Below are 15,125 nucleotides of genomic sequence, written 5' to 3' on the forward strand. Positions count from 1 at the left end.
TCCCCGCTTCGTACCTCAATACTCAGCGCTGGAGATGTTTATTTGTAGAGATCCAGATGCGTCTTCCTGCGTCTCAGGCTGGTTCCGTGGTTGTTTAGGCTGGTCTGGTACCTATCCAGCTCGACTCGGGGGACCGGCTGAAAAAGGGGTCCCCTACTCCTCCGCCATCTTAACTCCTCCCTTCGCATCGTACATTTTTAATTGTCTTGGTGTACTTTGTTTTCACCAGCAGCTCTGTCAGCATTTGATACTGGAATGTCTGTATTCCTGGATTTATAAATACCTGTGTATTTATAGATTTTTATTTAGTTAACTTTTCTTCTTTATAAGACTCGTAAGCTCCAGCCCGAGTGGAGGTGTTAGCACGCACGTGGTGGCCTCCGGAGCTGCTCTCAAGGAACGCAGGCTGTGGATGCCATCTGGGCGCACGCCTTCAGCCTTGTCCCGGTTTGCCAGGATAACCCAGAAAGAGCTTCTACGCTGGTCTGGAGCTCTGACTGCCACCCTGGGGACACCTCCAGATCGCCTGGCTCTGGTGGCCGGGGGAGCTTATGCCTGTGGTCCCGCGGGACTGTAGATATCTCATACTTTTAAAAGCTGATGCCTGACAGGTTGCCTGGGTGGCTCAGTCGGTTAAGTACTTGTCCAACTCCTGGTTTCGGCTCAGGGTGTCATCTCAGGGTCGTGAGATTGAGCCCCACTGTGAGCTCTGTGCTCAGTGTGGAGTCTGCTCGAGATTCTCTCTCCTTCTCCCTCTGCCCTTCTCACTTGGGCTCGTGTGCTCTCCCTAACCCTCTCTCTCTCTCTCTCTCTCTCACTCAAATAAATAAATTAAAAGAGAAAAAAAAAAGCTGATGCCTGAGGTTCTGGCTTCCAGTAAGCCTGACGTTAGTGTTAAGATCCTCCCTTATGGGACACTGGCAGGCCTTGGCCCATTCTCAGCTACTGGGAGCTGTGAAAAATCTCCTAGGCTGCTTGGATAAGCACACAGGTTTGAGAGACAACCAAGAGCTAAGGCAGGATTGAACGACAAGTTTTGTCTCCTACACAAGGCTTCTCCTTCAGGACTGGAAGAGGTGGTTCCATCTACTGTGTAGGAACTGACACAAAGAGTCAAGCAAGAGGTAGACATAGAGAACTGTGTTCCAAGGGAAAGAGCAAGATAAAACTTCAGGAAAAAACAAACCTTAATCAAATGGATATAAGCCATTTACCTGATACACAGTCCAAAGTTATAGTCCTAAAAATGCTCACCAAACTGGGGAGAAGAATGGATGAACACAGTGATAACTCCACGGAGATGGGAGATAAAGGAAAGTACCAAGTAGACATCACGGAGCTGAAGAATACAATAACTGAACTCAGTATATGCTAGAGGCTTCAGTGGCAGACTAGGTGAAGGAGAAGAAGGGACCAGTGTGCTCAAAACAGGGGAGAGCAAGAGAAGAATAAAGGAACAGAGGAACTATGAAAGCAGCCAGAGAACAATTAACATGGCAACACGCAACACCTACCAGTAATTACTTTAATTGTGCTAAATTCTCCCATCAAAAGACAGAAGGTAGCTGAATGGGTTAAAAAAAAAAGACCCATATATGTGCTGCCTTGACACTCACTTTACATGAAGGGACGCACAGACGCTGAAAGTGAAGGGATGGGAAAAGATACTCTGTGCAAATGGAAGCTTTTTTTTTTTTAAGTTTAATTTATTTTTTAAAGTCTTGTGAAAATTTTTAAATTGTAAACTCTACACTCCTTGCTGCTACCTGCTGATAGGGTAGGACCATCATTGTGATATTAACCTAAGCAATATAATCAAGGGCTTGATTCTGGAATGGAAATTACCAAATGATTTGAAAGTCAAACATAAGAAATTGGAGTCCCCAGCACACTGCTGCCATTTATTATCACTGATAATTGTGATTTTACTGTGAAACATTCTTTTTTTGTGGAAAGGTTTATATTTGAATCAGAATAGGAAGAAAGAAAAGGTTTGGGTAAATTCTAGAAGAATGTATAGTTTGTTGTAGGTAAGAAATAGGACTCTTTGTCTTGTTTTTTCAGTTTGCATTTAGAATTTTTTAGCCTATGTCAATGATCGGAACGTGGGGTAGCATCATGTTTCTTTCTTTTTTTTTTTGAAGCACGTTGGAAAACACCCTTGTAATTCTGATGTTATATCTTGTATGTAGAGAAATAGCTGTAACGACCAACCCTGGCCTACATAAAGATGCATTTTAAATGCTGGGTGTTTCCCTTTTTCTTTTTTTTAATAATAATATTTTTTTATTATATTATGTTAGTCACCATATGGTACATCCCTGGTTTCTGATGTAAAGTTCCATGATTCATTAGTTGCGTATAACACCCAGTGCACCATGCAATACATGCCCTCCTTATTACCCATCACCAGCCTGTCCCGATACCCCACACTCCTCCCCTCTGAAGCCCTCAGTTTGTTTCTCAGAGTCCATAATCTCTCATGCTTCATTCCCCCTTCTGTTTACCCCCCCTTTCTTTATCCCTTTCTTCTCCTACCGATCTTCCTAGTTCTTATGTTCCATAGATGAGAGAAATCATATGATAGTTGTCTTTCTCTGCTTGACTTATTTCACTTAGCATTACCTCCTCCAGTGCATCATGTTTCTTAGACGTGGCAAAATTTTGCCCATAAATATTCCGTGTAGACAAAGTAGTATGTTACCCTAAGAAGCCTAGACAGGTATCATGCTAATCAGGCTGTTTTGCTTGTATTTAAATGAAAGTGCTTTAGGGGGCACCTGGGTGGTTCAGTCCATTGTCTGCCTTCGGCTCAGGTCATGATCCCGGGGTCCTGGGATTGAGCCCCGTGTCGGGCTCCCTGCTCAGTGGGGAGTCTGCTTCTCCTTCTGCCCCTCCCCCGGCTTGTGCTCTCTCACTCCCTCTCTCTCAAATAAAATCTTTTTTAAAAAATGAATAAATGAAAGTGTTTTAAAGATGTATTCATCCCTTCATCTGTATCGGTAAAGTATATTTTGAATTTGTGGAAATAGAGGCTATGTGGTATACAGACAAATAAGTATTTGCATTTATATTTATCTAATATGAGACTGTAGAGATGCCCTTAGGTATCAGATATCCCACGTGCCCGTGCTGTCTTCGGTGAACACTCAATTTTCATTTTCTTTCTTATCTCCAAACTGTAGGTGGTATTGCAGACAGTGTAGCCAAGTGGATATTTAAACAGGACTTCAGCCCTGAAGTATTAAAACTGGCTAATAAAGAAAGAGATGCAGAAAACCCAGATGAACCCAAAGAAGGTATTAACAGAGGTTTACCTGAAGTGTCAGAGGTGGACATGAACCTAGGAGCTATACCAGGTAACCCATAAGTATGGAGACGTGCAATCCAGAGTGGAGCGGTTGTGGCTGAGTCTTTGTTAAGGAAAGAATAATAAATCTGTCACTCTTGTGGCTTTCAGACTTGCTGCATTTAGCCTATAAGCAGTTTCCTTGTAGCCTTGAGCTAGACGTGTTGCATGCACATTGCTGTTGGGAGTATGTTGTTCAGTGGAATAAAGATCCAGAGGTAAGATTCTCGCCACTTCTTTCCTGTTAATTCTGTTGTGCTCGTGCTGTACATGTGTGGGACTGTTGAATTCAGTAACTTATTGTAAACACTGGACTTTTCCCCTTTGGGATGCTGCTTTTTTTTTTTTTTTTTAATGATTTTTTATTATATTATGTTAGTCACCATACAGTACATCCCCGGTTTCCGATGTAAAGTTCGATGATTCATTAGTTGCGTATAACACCCAGTGCACCATGCAATACGTGCCCTCCTTACTACCCATCACCAGCCTATCCCATTCCCCCACCCCCCTCCCCTCTGAAGCCCTCAGTTTGTTTCTCAGAGTCCATAGTCTCTCATGTTTCATTCCCCCTTCTGATTACCCCCCCCCCCTTTCTTTATCCCTTCGGGATGCTTCTGTACTAGGAGCTGTGCTAGGCTTTTTCATGCATTCTCTCTCAGTCCTCACAGAGAACCTGTGAGGTGTGGGCATTGTCGCTACCCCACTCTGGTGAAGAGAAAACTAGGCTCAAAGAAGTTCATTTCCGTGCCCTGGGGCACACTGCTAAATCAAAGTCTGGGCCAGGGTTTAAGGCTGGGTTTCTTTGTCTTTAAAGCCAGTGTGTTTTGCCCCGCTCCTAGTTAGGTTGTGATAAGTATATTTTTTATTTCCTTTTGAATTCCTACATGAGATGACACCTACTTAGTAGAAACTTTTCAATATCGCAGTCGTCATGATAAAAGCCAGGGTGAGGATCCTGACGTTAACCTGATGTCTGCTTGTCTAGATATCCCTGTGTTTGTCACTTCTCTTACGTTTGTCTCAGAAAAATCGAGAAAGCCATGCTGTCTACAAGGCTGACTCTAGTCCAGGGTTAGCCTAATTGCCTTTTCAGCTCTCTGCTGGGGCATCATCTTCTGCCACTTTCTCTCCCAGGACAATAATAGTTGGGAAGCAGAATAGGGAGAAGGGCCCCAAGCCGGGGAGCAGGAGACCTGGATTTGGGTCCCAGCTGAATTTCTGACAAGTGTCTACGGGTTTGGGCCAGCCACTGAATCTCTGAACCTGTTTGTTTCTCCCTCCACCTTTTTGTCTTAATGAAGGTGCCAGTCCTTCAGGATTGATGCCAGGATTAAGTAAGATGTAAAAACATAGGGTGGATATTGCTCTTTCCTGATAAGTCCTTCATTTAGGTCTCCCTAGTCAGTGCTCGGGTAAATTATCCCTCTTAAAGCAAAATACTTCATGGTCCTTATGTCAGGTTGCACTTTGAAGAAAAAATCTCACCGATGAACTAATTCACATTAATATATTAATTAATGATACTCTTCTTCCAAAAAAAAATGTTGTCTTTAATACGTGATCACTTACATGTTAAAGGAAAAAAATTTTTTTAAAAAAGTGCTTTAAACAAAGGAATGGTTTTGATCAATTAAATCTTGACCAAAAAGTGATTTTAGCACAGGGGACCCTCTTGATGGCCCTCGAGTCACCCTCTTCAGGGGTCTGCTCTGCGGCCTGAATGGTAATTGTGTTTGGGCTCTCTACTAAAATGAAGATTTTTCCTGCAAGAAAAAAGAATGTTAGCACTATAATAAGAGCATAATAATTTCTCAGATCTGAATAGATAATGCCAAATTCAGATCTAACAAAGTGATATGTAAGAAGAAAACTGTTTTACGTCATTCCTTATAAACTGAAGGCAGCTTGCAGACACGGAGCTGAGGTCAAGCCCCATTGCCTCTACTCACCAGCTGTATGACCTCTGGGAACATTTCTGAACCCTTTGTTCTTGACTTTTCTACTAAAAGTAACTGAGGACTGTAGCTGACTTGCAGGATTGTAGCAGTTTCTAGAGAAAATGCATATGCATAGTGCCTTCCAGTTCGGTAAGTGCTATCACTGTCTATTTAAATTGTTTACGTTTCAAATAAGTGGCCATTTTTCTTGTGGTTTTTTTTTTTCCTTGTGAAATAGTTCTTGCCCCATCCAACCCCCCACCCCAGTGCCACCGTTTTACACAGAGCTGCATCAGGATCGAAACAATTGAAATTATCTGTGGGAAATCACTAGCACTAGTATGTGTTATCAGAGGTGATCTGTTTCGTGTTCATAGCTATCAAATGAGCAGACATGGATAATTTCATCAGTTTTACATGCTATATAGGAGTGTTCATATGTAAACAACGACCTCGATTAGAAGGAGTTGAATTTCAGACAGTTTCCCTTCACTGCTTTAGTTTTTCTCCTTGGCACGTATCACCAACCTACTATATAATTTACTCACCATATTCATTTAGCTCTCTTGCTAGAACGTAACCTCAGTGAGGGCAAGGATTTGGGTCTCTTTGTTCATTACAGATCTCTGGCGCCTCAGACAGCCTGGTGCTTAGTAGTTGCTCAATAAATAATTGCTGAATAATGAATGAATGATATTTGCGAAGAAGTAAGCCCATTGTTTCCACATCTCTGTGCAATTCAAATGTTTATTAGAGAAAATACTGCTGTTAGGTACAAGCCACAGTGACTCTTGATTCCAGATGTCAGCATATATGACCTGGGGTTTTCTAGGTATCAATCATCATATAGATAATGTGAATTTAAGAGAGACCATTGACATTTTCCTTTGAAAAATTTTCTTTTACCTAATACTTCCATGTTCTTATCAGCACATTCTTTATGTAGCTTTATGTAGAAATGTATGTAAGAAGTCACCATTTGTATTTGAAACATCTGTTAAATGATACCTCTTTTTTTTCTCTCTCTCTCTTTTTTTCTCCCTGTATGTAAGGAAGCACGTTTTTTTGTTAGGTCAATAGAACACTTGAAGCACATTCTTAATGCACATGTTCAGAATGGTAAGTAAGCGTTCAACACGTAACTGGTGGATTCAAAAGGGGCAGGAATTTTGGGGTTGACATTCTGTTACGTTTTTATATGGTGGTCCTGCCTCCGAACACGTGACTGTGTATGTGTGTGTATCGTGGTGTGCACAGGACTGTCTTCTGACTGCTTGGAGCAGTGCTGTCCGGAAGAGGATGAGAGCTGAGGAGTAAGGAGAATATTAGACACAAGCCTCTGATTTTCTTTCTAGGCCACAGACAGGTAGATAAGGAAAGAGGCACGGGCTTCTCAGGACTGAAGTTGGTCATGAAAAAGTTAGGTAGCCAAGAGCCAGAGAATACCATTCGGTACAAACCACCTGTGCTGCTTTTAATACATGTGACTCTTGTCCCCTGGCTGCCATAACACAGGGACCGCGGATGTCTCCTTGACAAAATGTCACAAATTGTGGAGAAATTGTAAACAGGCGGCTGGTTTATTAAATAGGTTTAAATGGGTTTCTCTGGAAGCATTAACGGAGGGGCTCGGTGCGAGGCTAGTTATGTTACTAAGTGGTGAAACTCGGTGTTGAGCCGCATGAGAGGGAGGTATCAACTTGATGTCCGTGTGAGGGATTTCAGGGAAGCCACGTATTTCTTCTTCCGGTACCACTTCTCGCAGGTGGTATGGCGTCAAATTGGAGAAATTCTAAAATGTCTCATTTTATGTGAAGAAAACTTGAAACTTTTATTCGTTTCTTAGATCTTACCTTCTTCCTGGGAGGAGAAAAGATTTAAAGGGACTCATTTGGAAAATAGGGTCTCTAGAGAACTCTATCTGTAATTGATAAAATTAAGTCACTACTAACTGCAGGCTGGCATCTCTTTAAGTAGGAACGTGCCCGTTTGTACAGTGAGTCAGCCTCCCCCTGAGGCCCTCAGCCCTGGATACGGAAGCAGCTGCCCGGGGAGTCATGGCCGCATGGGAAATGGCACCTGAAGCTGTCTACTTGACAGCAGTTTCAGAAATTTTGATGCCATGGTTTATTAGCCATAGCCCACATTTCTTGTGTGGTTGTTTATTTTGTTTTATTTTCCAATGCTTCCTCATGTGTCACTTTATGTGGTCGTTACATATGAAAAAAATCAGTTTGGGACATTGGGCTGCTTCTCTTGTTTGGCTGTTTTGGATAAAGCTGTTCTCCCCGAAGACAGCTTACCCTCCTTATGCGTATCTTTGGGTTCCTTTATGCGGTAGAATTGCTGGGTCATATGGTAGACATATCGTTAGCTCTCGTAGATATGGCCACTTTTCCAAGTGGTTTTCCCACTTTCGGATGCCCCAGCAATCTATGAGCATTCCAGTTGTTTCCTTATCTTCCCCGACACTTGGTGCCATCATTAAAAAAAAAAATTCAGCCTTTGTGTTGGTTGTATAATGATATTTCTTTGTGATTTTAATTTGTATTTCTCTCATAACTAATGATATGGGACTTTTTTTATGCTTATTGGCCATTTGGATATCCTCTTATGCAGCTCAGTTCCGATTATCATTGAAGATGAAAGGTTTTCATTAATTTTACAAATGTTACATAAGATGTAAGGCACGATATCTAAATAGCCCATACAGCTTTATAAAGCTTTAGGAAGACAGTCATTTGTTACGTATGCTAAAAGAAAAAACAGGTAAGCCTTCTACTTACTCCTTTTACTTGAATGCTAGGCATTGCTCTGATGATGTGGAATACATTCTTGGTGAAAAGGTTTTCTGCTGCTACGTACTTGATGGATAAGGTAAGGTAATTTAAATTTCATATACTTGTTTATGTTGTTGCCTTGATTGATGGATACTAGATTATTCACAGTGGGGCTTGTTAGACTATTTTTTATTTGGTATTACATTGTACTGTTGCTCCGTTAAATGTAATGCCCGGGGCTGGCATTTTGATGACCTGGAGAAGAACCTCCCAGATCCTCGAGAGTACTTTCCTTTAAAAGCCTCTTAAGCAAAGAGAGTGGGACTTGTGCTTGATTGAGGGAAGGATTTGCACATTTTTGGTTAAAGTGTACGAATGTACATTAACTCCTCAATCTTTGGATGTAGAACCAAGATGTTTTCTTTGAATGGGGTCCACCGCCGTCCTACTTTGGTTTTCCTACAGAAAACTCACCCTTAATGCCTTGCATGTGATTTCTAGAGCCCATTTCTTTATAAAGTGGTGATGCAGTCTGAGTGCAAAATCGTTAGCTTTTAAAATTTATGCCCTCGTCTCTGTAGTTGCTTCATCTGCCGCTACTCCAGTAAAGCTAGGAGTCAGCTACTCCGTGCAGCCTTTTAAAGCATTCAACCTAGTGTTCGTATAACAACTCCCTTTTTTTTTCTCACTCACATCTTATCAGTTACTTAATTAAGTGACATAATTACATTATTACATATTACAACCAGCGTCAGTAGCTTTAGGCACAGACATCATACGTGGGCACGGAATTCAGCTGGCGGGAGCAGAAGCTGCGAGCCCGCGGGGACTAGCCGTCTGCCCCCCAGCTGGGTGCTCGGGGTCCTGGGCATGTGCCCCCAGGCCTGGCGAGAATGTAGGTTCATCTGGCATCAGCTAAGTGGGTGTCCGGGGAGTTACCACTATGGCAACATGTTCTTTCAAATGTACACTGGCAGACATTCCCAAACCACGAGCACTACACTGAGACCCACTTTGGGCCACAGGTCCACTGAAAATGCTTACTTTGCTGTCACTGGTAACATGTTTTTCTAGTTAAATGTGATTTCCCCCCAGTGCTCCTCTTCCTTGCCCGCTTCAGTGGTTCTCCTCTTTCCAACTCACTCCTTTTGGCCTTGCTGATGGCTTCTGTTCTCCTTCACCTCTGACTGCTGTCTTCGGGAGAACAGTCGTGCGAAGCCTTTTACGTGTGTGTTACTGTTGAGTTTCATAGCGTTCTCACACCGACGGCCCCGCTTGAGCCTCACAACTTGGATTTGAATGTAAACAGTCCTGAACTAGGAGGCAGAGAGTTTTGAGGATTCCTTCGATAAATATTTATTATAAGAATCTCTTATGTGCCAAGGACTGTGCTGGGTGCTCTGGTTGCAGAGCCAAAAGTCCCAGCCCCTGCCCTCCAAGGACTCACAGGCTAAAAGGTAAATAGGGTGCTTTGGGGGCTGAGAAGCGGACGTAAATACCGAGACAGAGGGACGGCTTCTGAGCTGACCTGTGGAGGATGAGTGAGTACATAGGAAGCAGTGGGTGAGAAGGAAACGTATTCCAGCAGAATCCGTGTTTGGCTCAGGGCTGCGAGGAGCTTCGTGCGCTGGAAGCACAGGCCGGAGGAAGGAGTGGGAAGCAGAGCTTGAAGTATTTCCTGTGCGGGCTGTGGATTCGGGGTTTCCTAACACTCTGCGTAAACTGCGCGTAGCGTGAGGGCTCAATATGTGGGAGCTGCTGTTTTTTCTTGAAGTCACTCGGGCAGTTTTAGGCAGAGGAATGATATGTTCAGATTTGCATTTTAAAGATGATTCTGGCAACCATGAAACATGGCTGGGATTGGGATGGGCCGAGCACAGTTGTTTGAGGGCCATTGCAGTGATCTCAGTGAGAGGTGACGAGGCGAAGAGTCTTTGGTGCTGGAGTCTCGTCTCCCTTGACCGATCTCCTGCCTCCTGGGAATTCACATCAAGTCCTGTTCCTGAAGAGCAGAACTTGCATCTCCCTCTCATTACGCTGTATGAAGTAGAGCTCACCAAGGACTTACTGAATCGAGAAAATCAGCCTGTTTCTGAGCTCGGAATATAACTTCTGTCTGCACTAGATTGTTTTTCCTTCTTTCTGACCACTTAACATTATCGTGTATCTTTATCAACAAGCAAATTCTTAGCTGCTCTTTATTCATAATCTTGAGTTTGGTTCTGGGTTTTAAGGCAACAGTTATTTGTACAAAGTAAGGACCAGATTTTTAGAGGTTTCTTTTTTTTTTTTTAATTCAAAAATATCTATTTTTGAAAAGGATTGTGAGCCCAGGGATATATTTTTCTTAATCTGTTTTTAAGTTCCACCACAAAGTTCATTGTGTTGTGTTATAAATGAGTAGAACCAACATTTATTTATAGCTGAGTTTCTATTTTTTTCATTTGCTTACTTTTACTCCCCATACCATAGTACCATAGTAATGCCTTTTTATTTAAATTGTTAAATAAATAAATTTTGTGTCCTATTTTCTTAGGTTGGAAAATCACCAAAGGACAGGCTATGCCGAAGGGTAAGTGGATCTCCCTTCACCAGATGTCGAGCTGTCCGTCCCGCGCCTCACGTTGCCCCTTACTCACGGCAGGGGTGGACTTTGCCTTTTACCGTTTTGATGACGGATCAGGAGATGAGAAGCATGGAAAGACAATACCATGTTAAGGAAACTGGTCGTGAACTATGGCCACTTTTAATTTACTTTTCCAGGTTGTCAGAGACCTTCCAACTAGAAATTTATTAACAGCAACACCCAGTGTCCCATGGAAGCAGATTCATGAGGGAATTGAGCTACTTTATATAATAACCATTGTACAAATGGTCTGTTCAATAAGATCCCAGCCCACAGACACTGGGCTTCTGTTTGAGGTGCTAACTTTTGCTCAGAACTTTGAAATACTCTTATTACAGACACCTGAGGAAATCCGGGGACACGTGAATCCAGCCATGCTAGGCCCATAGTCCTGACAACCCACCGTGGGAGATTTCTGCTGCTGTGCTCCTGAGAGTGGCTGGGACTGCGGTTGTATGTGTGTGTACACACACACGCACGCACACGCCCACACACACACACACACCCCTGTGAATGACGCAAGGATGAATTACTTAGGATGTGAGGGATTTATCAGTTGTTGGTTTAAAGAAGATGGTGAATGCAGGGGCACCTTGGAGCCAACAGGAATGACCCGTCACCCCCAGCACGAGTGTGGTATTTGGTTCACGGACTTGGGGATTCTGGTTTTGTTCAGAAGGTTCAGTTCCGTCCCTGAAGGACGCTCTGTAGCCAGACCAGGCTGTTTTCTGACGACTTCTCAGGGTGGGCTGCCATGTGACGTCTTAGCACGCACGGTAACACTCGTGCCTTAGCGAGCTTGCCCGCGAGCCGCAGTGCCATGATCCGTGGCAACTGATGGCGCCCCGTCTTTACACCAGCTTTTGTGAAGTCCGTAGCGGAACCATCTTTCCTAAAGCCTCATTTTAAAATCCGTTGAATCTCAGGAAAGGAACTAAAATGTACCAGTGCCTTGACTTTCAAAGCCTTGCCCGTCTCTTCGGCATGGAGCCCGTCGCAGAGCTGTGCTGTGTTCTGTTCTCGATTTTTCTTTTCTTTTTTTTTTTTTTTTTTTTTTAAAGATTTTATTTATTTATGTGACGGAGAGACAGCCAGCGAGAGAGGGAACACAAGCAGGGGGAGTGGGAGAGGAAGAAGCAGGCTCCTAGCCGAGGAGCCCGATGTGGGACTCGATCCCGGAACGCCGGGATCACGCCCTGAGCCGAAGGCAGACGCTTAATGACTGCACCACCCAGGCGCCCCTGTTCTTGATTTTTCTGATGGTAACCGTAGCAGGTTTGCTGCAGGCGCTAATCGTGTTCCATTTTACAAACAGGATGTGGGGATGAGCGACACAGCCATGACCTCTTTCCTCGGCTCCTGCCTGGATCTTCTTCAGACTTTGATGGAGGTAAAAGAGGTGTCTTTTCATTCTGAACTCTAAGATACTTAGATGTTTTTAAAACATTCTTAAATGTTTTTTAAAATCATTGGACTTAAGAAAGGACTCTAGAAAGAGGTTTTTCTCATTTATTCATTTCTAAGTTGTGACTTAAGCCCCCCAAATAGTGGTTTCTTACAAAGAATTAGATCTGATTTTTTTGTTGTACCTTGGGGGCCTGGGGAGACGAGGGATTTGCACTTTCCTCTTTGTAAGCACGTTAAGATGTTTACTTGCAAGCTCTTATTTCTCCAATTCTGGACGCGGTTCTCCGGTCTCCACACACAGGCCGACGTAAGCCGGGATGAAATGCAGGCGCCTGTCCTGGATACGGAGGACGCGTGGCTCACGGTCGAAGGACCGATCTCCATAGTGGAGCTGGCCCTGGAGCAGAAGCACGTCCACTACCCGCTGGTGGAGCACCACTCCGTCCTCTGCTCCGTCCTCTATGCGGTCATGAGGTTTGCTCTGAAGACCGTGAAGCCGCTCTCACTCTTCGATAGTAAGGTGAGGACCTCGGAGGCCTCCAGAGCCGTCTCGGAACCGAGCGTTTGGCAGGCGCGGGCAGGACAAGCAGGACCGTCTTCTTTCATCGAAGTTGCTCAGTACTTCTGGGACGTGTGGGTTACTCGCTGTGGGCTGTCTGCTCGCTGTTCTCTGCCAGGTTGCCTGTAAATCTGGCTTCCCTTCACTCTTGCGGTTCCAGCGTCGTGCCCTGTCAGCTCTCTGCCGTTCCCGTTCTGCATATTCTCGGATAGACCCTTTTCTCCCTCTTGGGTATCTCCAGGCCTGACCTGTCAATCTGAATTGGAAGCATGTATTTCTGTTTTTTTCTTTTTTTTTTTTTGAGATTTATTTATTTGTTTGAGAGAGAGAGCGTGCGCACATGAGCACGAGCAGAAAGGGCAGACGGAGAGGGAGAATGAGTCCTCAAGCCGACTCTGTGCTGAGCACACAGCCTGACACGCGGCTCGATCTCACGACCCTGAGATCGTGACCTGAGCCGAAATCAAGAGTCAGACACTTAATAGACTGCACCCCCCAGGTGCCCCTGAAGCGTGTATTTCTGTCAACTCTTCGGATGTGCTGTGCGACTTCAGACACCTGCTATCTAACACACCTCCACCCCTCAGCCCCCCTGCCCTTGACCTACACCGCGGCTCCTCCTAAACCCCCGAGGGGCCGGCGCTCGCTCGTGTGCTGGGCGGACAGGGGCCTTGAAGCTTTCCAGCTCGCTTCTCCCCAAGCCCCACACGGACTCTGAGCCCTTCTTGTCAGTCCTTCCTTAACTCGCATCCGTCCATTCCTCGCCAGCACTAAGCCCCTAGTTTATTTGTTTAAAGAAAAGCCGAAATGAAGTGCCTTGCTCAGTCCTCCCCTCAGAAAGGGCATCTGTGAAGCGGAGCACATCGGAATGGGGCAGGCGCGGCGGTGCCGTCGGTCTCCACCCGCATCGAGCTGCGGGCCCGAGAGCGCCTGCCCCACGCGCACGGGCAGCGCGGCTGTCTAGGGAGTCGGGACCCTAGCTCTGCCCGGTGGGTCTTCCTGTGTTCCCGAGAGCCTCCACCTTCGCATTCCCACGTGCTGATTCCAGGGCCTTCCTTCTGGTTGCTGTGGGGGGAGTGACCTGCCGCACGGGAAGGGCTTAGCAGTGTGCAACGCAGTGAGTCCTGAGTGGTGTTACGGAGGTGCGCACACGTCCCCACCCCAAAGGCCCTCGTGTAGGGCAGACCCTTGTAATAACGAAGACCGCGGGTGGAAACTATAGTGACAGACCGGGTGGGTGAGGATGTGGAAAACCTTTTTTTTTTTTTTTTTAAGATTATTTATTTGAGGTAGAGAGGGGAAGAGAGAGCCAGGGAGGGGGGCAGAGGGAAAAACAGACTCCCCGCCGAGTAGGGAGCCCGACTCGGGGCTCGATCCTGGGACCCTGGGATTATGATGTGAGCCGAAGGCAAACGCTCAACTGACTGAGCCACCCAGGCGCCCCCTTGTGGAAAAACTTTCGGCCAGTGATGTCCAGATTGCAGTGCGTTGCCCTGGGAGGTCTGTTTCTCATCACTAAAGGATGAGGAGCTTTATCCTAACTGCCGGTCACACTAGATGACCTACAGTCCTAGACAGTTCCGTCTAGAGAGTCCATTAGAAGGTACCTGGGGTGACTGACTGTGGGGGGAGACACAGCAGCCAGGGACGGTGGGGTCGTTCGTAAACCCGGATGACCTGGTGGGAAGCGGTAGGCCTGGGACGAGAGCCTGGGCCTTTCCAACTTCCCCGGGCCAGTGCTCTTTGCTCTGTATCACATTTCCTTCCAAGGAACTTCTGAAACCCAACTTTCTGATGTTCTGCTTTGGCTCTTCAGATACCTGCTCTCTTAAACAGGGTGTCTTCCAACAGCTGAACAAGCGTGTGTGAAAGGGTGCAGGGTACACGCTATGTCTTAGTTATTTCATTACTGTGTAACAATCACCTCGGCTTTTAGTGGCTGAAAACATTTTGTGGGTCGGGAATGGCCCCCCTCATTTAGGTGCCTCTGGCTCAGAGTCTCTCCTGAGTCTGCAGTTAGGGTTTCAGCCGGGGCTGCAGTTCCATCTCAAGCCCCCACGGGGGGAGGCATGGGGATCCACCTGCAAGCTCACATGACTGGGGGCAAGACTGTTCTCACCGCACGCACCTCTCCAAAACAGGCAGGGCCCACCAGGGCGGCCGGCTTCCCTCGGGCGAGGCACGGTGAATAGAGCACCCGGGGCAGGGCTGCGGTCCTTCCGTGATCTACTCCGGAAGGCGGCCCGCCAGCGTCTGCCTCGTTTGCCGGCAGCGAGCGCAGCCGTGTCCGGGGAAGGGGACAACTCGGCATGTGGTCCAGGAGGAACAGGGGTCGTGCCTCCAAGGCTGCCTACCACATACTAGGTGATCGCTGTAAAAATTAAATGAATAAAATTCTACAATGTTACTGTTCAAGGAGAAGAATCAACCAGGAGTTATTGATTAGAGGACTTAATTTTTTAAA

The 15,125-nt window shown here is 45.6% G+C and overlaps 1 protein-coding gene across 1 annotated transcript in view; it reads left to right on the top strand.

Moving 5' to 3' along the window:
* The window catches only part of RAB3GAP2 (RAB3 GTPase activating non-catalytic protein subunit 2), a 102,957-nt gene that overhangs the window by 82,913 nt on the left and 4,919 nt on the right, over positions 1-15,125 (top strand). The window contains exons 25-31 of the mRNA XM_008685680.2: positions 3,186-3,359; positions 3,461-3,567; positions 6,342-6,408; positions 8,096-8,166; positions 10,606-10,641; positions 12,011-12,085; positions 12,404-12,622. Coding sequence (XP_008683902.2) covers positions 3,186-3,359; positions 3,461-3,567; positions 6,342-6,408; positions 8,096-8,166; positions 10,606-10,641; positions 12,011-12,085; positions 12,404-12,622 — 749 coding nt within the window. The remainder of the gene's footprint in view (positions 1-3,185; positions 3,360-3,460; positions 3,568-6,341; positions 6,409-8,095; positions 8,167-10,605; positions 10,642-12,010; positions 12,086-12,403; positions 12,623-15,125) is intronic.

Source organism: Ursus maritimus, unplaced genomic scaffold, assembly GCF_017311325.1.
Source record: "Ursus maritimus isolate PB19 unplaced genomic scaffold, ASM1731132v1 scaffold_2, whole genome shotgun sequence".
NCBI lineage: Eukaryota > Metazoa > Chordata > Mammalia > Carnivora > Ursidae > Ursus > Ursus maritimus.